The 11,071-nt window shown below is 37.3% G+C and overlaps 1 protein-coding gene across 1 annotated transcript in view; it reads right to left on the bottom strand.

The window, feature by feature from the left end:
- Positions 1-527: 527 nt before the first annotated feature.
- The window catches only part of LOC133525491 (interference hedgehog), a 116,558-nt gene continuing 106,014 nt past the window's right edge, over positions 528-11,071 (bottom strand). The window contains exon 17 of the mRNA XM_061861750.1: positions 528-11,055. Coding sequence (XP_061717734.1) covers positions 10,939-11,055 — 117 coding nt within the window. The 3' untranslated portion in view covers positions 528-10,938. The remainder of the gene's footprint in view (positions 11,056-11,071) is intronic.

Raw genomic sequence — 11,071 nt, 5'->3', positions numbered from 1 at the left:
ACATATTTAGTAACCATATTAACTGAGACGAATTTATTTTTCATATAACTTTTCTAAATATAAATCTTTTACAGTCGGTCCACAAAGGAACTGTTTAAATAAAACTAAAAATCAAGTGACTTTACTACAATGTATATCCCCGATGTTGATAGTTCGGCAACAAAATAAAACTCATTGAACTTTAGAACTTCAAGCTCGGGAAATTTCTTATTTCTTAGGTCCCTTCTCATATCAGGAAAACGTCAAGATATTCTAAAAATCGTAACATACAGCTTACGTACTCTGTTTTATTTATCTTGATAAGACTTTTCTCGATATTCCCAAACTTCCCTTCACGATATTCAGTATCATGTCATCTTTAAAGTCATTAAAAGTTTCTACCAGGTGTGCACACATATCACCCTTGACACTTCCCCACAACATGTTGCCCTAGCGCGCAGCGGCGTAAACTTGAGCGTAGTACGCGCAAACTTTCTCATAATGTTTTATTAATATTCAAAGGAAAAGCTGTAAATAAAACGACGTCGTAAATTTTGTTAATTTATTGTGTTAGAACAACTTGTTCCATACAAGAGCGTTTTCAATTATATTTACAATCTCGCTATAGGAAAGGTTACCTAAGTCATGATACCAGCTCAATATTATTTACGATGTATAGCTATTTCACAGTTAGTTATGTTCGTTACAGTTGTGCAGTTTGTAGTAGAGCAATGCACTCAAAACATAATTAACTTCCGAGAAAGTATACTTAGATGTAAAATAAATTAAATCTTGTGGTACAATCTGAAGGTAATGGGATAGGTAATTTGAGACCATGGGAATATTAGGAGCATTCCATGAGCTGCTTCGTAGAAACACATTTTGGTTTGATGATGTATCTTTCACATACATTGTGACAGAAAAAAAAATCTTCAGAAAATTCACGTTCGTACAGCCATGGACTTAAATTGTTAAGATATTTAGGGTTAACTTTACATTGGACATTTCATACCGTTAGTATTGAATTAGCTTGGACCATAAATGGCTCAACATTTAAAGTCCGTGAATGTGCAGGACATCGGCAGACAATTTCGTGGAATGCTCCATCAGGTATGTACGGTCGAGGAAATTGATTCTTTAGTTTACGGTTCACTTTACATTGGACAGCTCTAAGCATAAGTACGTACAACCAAATTTACTTGAACCGCAAATTGCTAAAGAATCAATTTCCTCGATCGTATAAGTCTCGGGCAATGATACATTGATTAAGATGTGTAAAATCTAAGACAATTTCGTGCTTAGAATTTGACAGGTAAACGAGATGGCGCTGTACAGCTCCATATATTTAGCGGTAACCTGATTGTCTAAAGTTGACGTTTGACAATTAGTGACCACGAAATACTTATATGGCGCAGTACAGCGCCATCTGTTTTGGATGTCTACAATCATCTTTGTCCTTCTCGAGTCTTTACATTTTTAGGTCCAATTGTATTATATATATAGTAAGACATTTGTTTTATCATCATGGGAAAAAAAAATCGTAGGTACACAAAACTAGTTAAAGTTGTTATATTTTTTTAAGTCCCTCAATAACACGGATATTTTTTTCGTAGATAGTTTACTACGTTAACAATCACAAGTTTAAAGAAAACATAGACCTTTAAAATCGTACGTTCCCGTACAAAATAAAGGCAATTCAGGAAAGTACAAGAGCTCTTTCCCACGGTTCCACCGCCCGAAAACAATTGAGTATACGAATAAAAGAACTTCGAAGTGATTTCCTGAAGCTAAAAATATTCGGACTTCGCTACCGAACTTTTCTAGTGGAAACGGTCAATAAAACTGTAGGCCTACAGGTAGAGACGAGTCTATAATTAAGACTTAATCTTCATGTAAAATTGATTGCCTCTTTATTAGGTACCTATACAATACATAGTTTAGGGTGAGAAGCAGGCGGCCAACTACCCCGTATGGAAATATTTCGTCGTCAAGTAAACAAATGATTTTGAATCCCGTCAACTTGTGGAACTCGATATCAGATGGAATTAGCTGAAGGCCTGCCCACCAGCAGCTATTAAGTACGTACAATTACGTGAATGGTGTGCTTTCTTGCCCGTCATGTGCACGGGTCTTCGCAAATAAAATCTGCTACACGAGCCACATGCGAGCACACGAACGTATTCAACAACGGAGCTGGAACAGTTGCCGTGGTCGGAAATATATGTATATACCAACCAACCAATGGGTGACCCAATGCGCGTAAAATTAACATTTCTCCAAAATAGTTTACGCAAAATTTACCGTAATTTTCAGTTCCGAATTCTTGATTCTAAAAACCTTAATAGTTACTCTTTAAAGTATGAAAATAAAAATGTTTTTATGATTCTATAGTATAAATTGCCGTGTATTTCCACACATCGTGATCGTGGAACCAATGAAACATCAGCAAATAAATTTAAATTACAGAAATTACTAATTCAATAGCAACATAAAAATTTACCATCGTAAGACCCATAAAATGTTTATATAGGTAACATCGAGATCCCATCTGGAGCTTTGAGACGTTGACATTAAGAGAAGGCCGTATAAAATATATGGAACTCGGATTTCGCTAATGGAACAAGGATAGTAAACTGCCTATCTTTAATGTTTACTCGTCTCTTACATTGTTTATTTCGAAGCGAGTGATTCGGCCGTGGTCATCGAGTGTATATGTGAAAAACAGTGCGTAACATGATCTTTTTTCCAGGTTGTTGTTTTCCTAGAGGTATTTATTTTGAGCTATGGGCTATCTCGACTTCACATCACTTTTATGAAAAGTGGCAACGTCAATATTTTTTTATTAGCAAAAGTTAAAGAGTAGGTACTTACAATTGTCCTGATCAGTACCCCTAGTGTAAATAAATTCGATTTCGAAACGTGACGTACGCGTTTGCGTTTAGTCTCATTTTGTATTGGATTTAGAAAGAGCGCGCCAAGCGGGACGTTTTGGAAACTCAAAATCCTATACAAAATGAGACTTAACGCAAACGCGTTCGTCACGTTATGATGTCGATCAAATTTACACTAGGGGTACTGTACTGTACTGAGACTTGTATTTGTACCGATATGTCAAAATTCTCAAGCACCTATATTAAGTGCGCTAGCTTTGACTCAACTCAGAAAAGCAGAACCTTTATACTTTTAGTTTAAATAACATGCACTCGTATCATAATCATCATTAAGAGACAATGGAATAGAGTTAGAAATTATGATTACAATAATAATCAAAAAATATTTTTTTAGTATTTAAATAAACTGGTATCGGACTTTTTCTTATTCTGTCAACACCTAATGTCTATTTAATAACATATGCAGGCATATTAAAATTGGTCCACAAATTGTAGAATATTTTGTCACTAATTACATATTTTCGTAGTCTAATGGCACCAATACATATTTTCATGAGTTTCATGAATCATTATTCTTTCAGTCTTATTAATAATAACATAGCGAATAATTAAAATAATTGACTAATATCATAATTCTCAATAATATCAAGCTGTCATTTGCAATGAATTAATGTAATTAATATTAGAATACTTAATTTCTTATTTCACATTACCATGCTCGAAATTTTAGTGCCGATGACGTCAAACCACACATAGAATGATTTCAAATTAGTATTTTCGTAAACAATCACCGCATACCTACCTCTTTAAATGAACGATATCGCCACTTGAAATGAGCAGTACATAACGTCTTTGACTGACATCGTCGTTCAGATTAAGGGCCTATTTCACATTGTCCAAGTAAAGTATTGGATAGCTAGGTAATGAACAAATAAATTAATGTCATATAAAACTTCCTGCAAATCTTAGCACTTTATCTACCAGTTAAGCTTATTTAACGATTGTGAAACGCCAACGATGACTTTATTCGTCAGATAAGTGGAAAGTAACTTATTCAGAACTTTACTTGGACATTGTGAAACAGGCGCTAAGATTAATTACGTATTTTCACAATTATATGTAGTATTTATTTTAACTAGGTCCTGCACTATTATACTGTATGACATGTAACATGTCATTTTAACAATAATATTGTTACAATTATCTGATTCCAGTAGCTAGTTTCACATCATCCTTGTTTACACGTTATTTTTACGTCATCAGGCGTGTCCACACAGAACGACCTGCCTCTCGGGGAAATTGCCGCGCGCAGACCGAGCTGCTTCGCGTGGCAATTTCTTCGCGAGGCGCCTCGTTCTGTGTGGACCCGCTATCCGCACTTAAATTTCGAGCTCTGGATATTGTATATATTTAATTAGGACAATGGATATTTATGAAGCGGAGCAAGCTTAAAATTATACATACAGTCTTCGATTGAGTGCAATAATCTTACAATTAAAATTTCTTAAATAACTATAAACTTGACTAAACTATATTAAAATTCCTGTTTGTCGTTCCGTATAAATATGAACTTTAGGCACGGTATACAGTTAGGCCATTTGTTTTAAAGTTGTAGGTACATTACACTGTTTATTTGAATATTTCGGATTTTTTCTACTCATATTTTTTTATGATATACGAGGCAAACGAACAGATCGATCACCTGATGGTAAGCGATTACCGCCGCGCATGGATCAAGAGCTCTTACGATCCTAATATGAAAAAAGGTGTCCCATAATTTCCATAAGTTTTTCGTATCTTCCATTCCGTCACCATCATCTCAAAAATCGTAATCATCATCTAAAAGTCTAGGAAAAAATATAACGGAATACAACAAATTCCCAGTTCCTCTTACTTTACAATTCGAGAAATCAACCAATGGCCATTATCAAAACTTCTCCAATACACAAGCGACGCTTCATGACGTCAGCATTAAACCCTTTTGTACGGAACGACACCTTTTTAATCTACTATCGACATTGACATACATCTAAGGATGGGCCTTACGAGCAATAATAATGGGGCCAGTACAGCGGTGTCACGCACACGAATTTGAACCAGTCATGCAGTCTAACGCCATAACGCGATTGGTTGACAAGTTCGCATCACGCGCGCGATTGGTCGCAACTAGTTGACTGCACGATTGGCTCGAATTCGTGAGTGACACCACTGAACTAGCACCATTTTTAGTGCCCGTAATGCCCAATAAAGATATATCTCAATGACTATTGATGAATGTGTAATATATAAAACAAAGATCTTGTTCAAATCAAGTTAGAACTTGATACAAAATGGGAGTACAAAATGAATATTCAGTTTACATCCATAAATGCCAAAGTTAATCACAACCTTACGTAGAAAATAAATAATATAATTAAAAATAAAGAATAACATAAAAATGTACAAATAAAACTAAATAAGTTCGTCGTAACAGATCATTAACCGAATTGGGGTTCGTCAAATAAAATTATAAAACAAAATTTATTGCCAACAAACTTTTAAGTACTTAGCCATAACTTCTCTAATTTCATGTAAATTTGCTTTAATTATAAGATTTATGAGTTAAAGAGATTCACTACAGACCTATTCGAGATTTATTCATAAAAGTTCACCTCTGAAATTAATAAAATTAAAAGATTTTGCAAACAACAAGGCCTAATCGAATGACACCTTAATACGTTAAATTCCATCCAGTCGTAAGAATTTTCACATAATCCGATCCGATGTCGGATATCGGATAACCAGTGGAAAAAAACATCCGCCATACAGTGTTTTTTTATTGACACATTATTTTGAACAAAATTTATTGATTAATTGATTAAATAAATATAAGAAGGCATTTAAATGTTACTTCTTTGTGGTCGTCACCGACATTCGATAACGGATCGGACATGTGAAACGTTTTCACACACTCCGCGAAAGTAAGAGCGGTTTCACATTGTCCGATATCGGATGTCGGATACGACCACAAAGACATAAAAAATTAAAAAGCGCATATTTATATGTATTAATTGTTTAAATGTTTATTGTTCCAAAGAGAACCTTACACACCAAAAAGAAGGACTTCATGCCATAGGGCATTCATCCGTCATCCAATTGGACAATTTGAAAACGCTGTAAAAGTTTCAAGACTATTACCAGTTTTTCGTGAGAAACCGTTTTTTTTTTTTTCGTGATTATACGGGTCCGACTTCTGAAACCAATTTTTAATGATTCACGGTTAGTTTCACTACACTTAAGTCGACCGGGATATAAACCGTGATTACCTTTTATATCGTTTTTGAGCTCCCGATATATCGACGCAGTTACACGCATCTTGTTTACGGGTAACTGGAGATAGCGGGTGTGTGTCAAATTTGTGTAGACCGCGCTTGGTCTACCCTCATTCGCATAAAAGGTAATCACGGTTTATATCCCGGTCGATTTAAGTGTAGTGACTTCTGAAAGGTTGTAACAGTTTTGAACTGGGTTTAATAAGACTTTGACGATCGTCTTGGTTGGCGTCGTGAGATGCGCTCACGCACGACTTTTACTTCATTTCGCATGTACCAATCAGCATGAGCGGTCTTCTAGGACGTGTCAAAATAAGTACAAAAGCGTAAAAAAATCTTGAATCTGAATTGTGCTCTAGGTTTGGTAATTGTCTATCAGTTTATCAGTAAACTATTTTTCATGAACCGTAATAGTCGTTTAAAGCGGAAACAGAAAGGTACACAATGACTTTTTTTAATACTAAGTCGGTGGCAAACAAGCATACGGCCCGCCTAATGGTAAACAGTCTCCGTAGCCTATGTACGCCTGCAACTGCAGAGGAGTTACATGCGCGTTGCCGACCCTAACACATTTTACATCTGCAGACGCAGACAGGCAGACGGCCAGCAGACTTAACAACATGGTTCTTCAAGTACGGAACTCTAAAAATCATTGCTAACCGACTTGCAAAGTTCGACGATAGCATTATACTTTTATTAGGTACTTACGGAACTTAAACACTTTCCTGATAATGTTCCCATCGCGAAGCGAGCGCGGGTGATTTGAGCGCTCAGACGACTAGTGTAATAAGAGCGCTTTCACATTAGCCGATCTGATATCGGATGTAGGATAGCTACATCCGCGCAGTCGGGACGCGTTACAAACATTATGCCACACATACGCACACAAAAAAATATCGATCCAACAGTGACGGGGGGGTCCGCAATGGTTGAAATTATCTGAAGTGGGTAAGTCCTTAAACTACTTCCAAAAAAGAGGTTTGGGCATTGTGAATGTCATCTCGCTTTGTGTGGTAGGGCACAGTATAGCGGATGTTATTCCAGATCTAGAGCATAGCCCAACTGGCGAAATACCCACCTTACAGAAAACCGCAGCCAAATATACAACACTAGACCCTACTCATAGTGTTGCATTCCTGTCGGTGAGTAAGGTTGCCAGAGCTCAACGACGATGCGGAGATTTAGGGTCGGCAACGCGCATGCAACACCTCTGGAGTTGCATGCGTCCATAGGCTACGGTAACCGCTTACTATCAGGCGGGCCGCATGCTTGTTTGCCACCGACGTAGTATAAAAAAAGTGCCAATCCAATATCAGATGTCGGAGGACGCCTGTGAGTAAGACAGCTGTTAAAAAGTGCACTGTGGAATGAAGTCCACCTTTTTGCGTTTACGTTGCTTTTAACAATAAATATTTTTACCCATTTTAATGAAACAACCTTACTAAGTTAAAGTTGCCGCGATAGGAAAAATTACAAAAACTTCCCCAACTTTCATTTATTTTCAATACTGAGGGATCAGACAAGCACACGGCCCGCCTGATGTAAGCAGTCTCCGTGGCCTATGTACGCCTGCAACTCCGGAGGATATGTTCGTCGCCGACTTTAACACTCCGCACCCTCATTGAGCTTAAGCTTGTTAAGCGCAATTTAAAAATGGTTTATTTTTAAATTACGAATTATATTCTAGCTCATTTTATACTGGTCGGTTTGCCTTTGACAAGAACAATCTCCTCAACATAGTTCCCAACTCATATAGTAAACTGAAACTTCAGCGTTTCATAGCTCTTGCGGAACAAACTCATTTCTTGTTCTTGCTAATAGTTAGTATGAGGCATAAAGCGGTCATTATATCCCGAGACCGGTGTAGACACGGCTTTATTCTCTTAAGGCGAACATCTTCGAAATTTGACTATAATTTTTTATGGGATATAAAAACGTTATGTACATTATAAAAAATCGGGCTAACACAAAAGTATAGTTTTTATATTTGATTTTTACACTCTTTGATCAAGGGTAAATGTTATGCTGGGTGATGGCAGGTGGGCCAAAATGTTAACGGAATGGTGGCCACTTTCAGACGAAAGGAGTGCCTGTCCGTTGGCTCGTTGGGTGGACGACATTTGGAAGATTGCGGGCCACTTCTGTTTAAAATTGGCTCAGGATCGGGATAAGTGGCGTACTGGAAGAGAGGCCTATGCTCAGCAGTGGGCGATAAAAGGCTGATATGATGAAATGTTTTGAAAAAAATCCACTTAGAAAGTAGACTGTATTTGAAGGAGCAGACTCTAAACAAAACCTTAAAAGTTAAATATCGCTCGATAGCTAGTAATATTATCTACTGATAGCCAGTTATAATATTTAATATAATATAATATTTTCAGAGTTATTGAGGTGAAATGTTAAAACTCGTCCATTACTTCGCAAGTTTCGCGCGACGTTTCTAAGTACCTGGGTTTACCTACGCCTCCTCTTAACGGTCACCTCAGTTTGTTTATCCGACTACGTCTATTTTATGTGCGTATGTGTGTGTTCCGCCGTAATGTCAAAACTACTGAGCCAATTTCGGTGAATGTGCGGGTGATAGGCTACATTTAAGCCTTTTATATTGTTTAATTTTAATATAAAATGTATATGTTAGTCTATAAGGTATTTGTAATATGGGCCTTGTTGCCTGAATCATATTTTTAAATGAAAAAAAAAATACGGCAGGGGGCATATATTTTCCGCCTTTTTAACCTTTATCTCAAAGTGATAGGATTCAATATTGCATAATTCCTGACACCCTTAATTATGTCTTTAGGGTCAACCGACTTTGAAAGAGGTTTCATACAAAACAAATGTAGTTGGATTCGTTTTTTACACGCTTTGATTGTTTTCACATAAATATATATCTTTTCGAAAACCCTGCCCTTAAGAAATAACACACCCGTACTCGCTCCCAACGACTTAAAGTTTTGCAATTTTCACAAATTAATTAAACTAACTCTTCCATCTACTTCTTCAATATTTCGATATACGAACGCGTACAGTGAAGGTATTAAATATCAACACGGAATAATTGCCAAAAATATGTACAAACTACTTCAATGTATGTGCAAAAAGGTCGTGTATACATATTTTGGCACTTTGTCCGTGTCGATATTTAATACCTAGATTTTAGAAATTGTTTTTAATTGAATACTATTGAATTAATTCTATTATACATTTTGATACTGACATATTCGCTATCGTCTGAGTAACTACTCGTGACTTTCTATGCATCTCGCCCGTAGTGGCATATTAGTTCGAGCGGGAGGAAAGTAAGTTACGCTGATGTTAGCGAATATGACAGTTTGACACTGATAAGGCAGTCGTGGTAAGGTTTTGACAAAAACATTTTTAAAGACATATTCTTATCTGCATTGTTATTGTATTAAGCGTTTGTTTCGTAAACCATACCTAGTCAAAACTAAACAAAAATCTTATTAAAATTAAAACAGTCGCGGCCTACGCTAAACATATAAATATAAATAATTTTGTACTCTCTCAAGTCCGAATACGAAACAATATGGCTAGTTTGATATTGCATATCAAAGCCATACCAGTCAAGAATTTACAACTTTCGACCGTACGCATATAATAATAAAGTTAAACTGCGATTAAAATGTAACGTCAATACGGGGAGGGCTGGCCTTCACATTGGGGCTTGTTTACACATTGATTAGTTTTTTTGTAAGAGGCGGCATACGAGCACACGTATCGCTTGACGGTAAGCGATTAAGGCCGCCCATGGACACCCGCAACACCAGAGGGGTATAAGTGCGTTGCCGGAATTTAAGACGGGAGTACTCTCTTTTCTTGAAGGTTTGAAGGTCGTATCGGTCCGAAATTACCGCAGGCGACAGGCGTAGGCAGGGGTGTTCATTCCGAGTTCATATAATATATTTGCTACATAGCATTTTTTTTACTTGCAATAAACGCTATATAATCAATGTGCATGGTCGTAAGCAGATACAGGCAGGGGGGGGGGGGCAGCTGCCCTCCCTTAGAGCTCAAATTTTACATACAATGTATGCCCCTTGCGGCGTCTGCCCTCCTAGTCCTCCAGCGATATCATCTTGCCCCCAATAGTTCACTGGCTGGCTACGCCCTTGTCAATGTGTAAACAGGCCCCAATGCGGAAGCCAGCCACACTTACCCGTATTGACATGAGAATGCTTTCTCCTGGAGCAACAGTAATAAGAAACAAACGTCGACCCTGCGTGTATAATAATAAGGTTTAGATTACTTGCATTATCGCGGGGTGCATTCTTTCAAAATCGTAGAAAATTTTCTACTTAGGCAACGAAGAATAATTCGCAATATCGACCCTGCGTAAATTGGAATAAAGTATATATCAGCTAGTATACCAATAACAGTAGAAAGCTCACTGCTCTCTCACCAGTGATAAGAATTTTCAAATTTCGATTATGCTTATATAGCAATAAAGTCCAATTCTGATCGCATGACAGTCATACAACAGTCGTGAAAATAAATATACAAAATTCGACCCTGCGCGTGTAATAATAAAGTGCAGAACCGACTACACGTACAGTAATGAAGTCCAATTCTGACCACCTGTATCGTTCTTCTAAGTAATGCTACTTTCCAAAATTGGACCCTGCGTGTGTAATAATAAAGTCCAATTCGGATCACATTTAGTAGATGCTGTTGTTACAACAGTCGTAAGAATAAATTTCCAAAATTGGACTCTGCGTGGGTAATAATAAAGTCCAAAGTCACACGTATTGTCGCGAGCCGTTTTTCCGCGTCCGCGGCAGGGTGTCGTCGGCGCCGGCCGTGTTGCCGCAGTTGTTGTTGTGCAAGAACGACATCTCCACGCTTCCATCGCCGCTCTGAAAATGTAAACAC

The sequence above is a fragment of the Cydia pomonella genome, chromosome 15 (assembly GCF_033807575.1).
Source record: "Cydia pomonella isolate Wapato2018A chromosome 15, ilCydPomo1, whole genome shotgun sequence".
Lineage (NCBI taxonomy): Eukaryota > Metazoa > Arthropoda > Insecta > Lepidoptera > Tortricidae > Cydia > Cydia pomonella.
The sequence above is the reverse complement of the archived record's forward strand: the minus strand, read 5'-3'. Positions and strand labels throughout refer to the sequence as shown.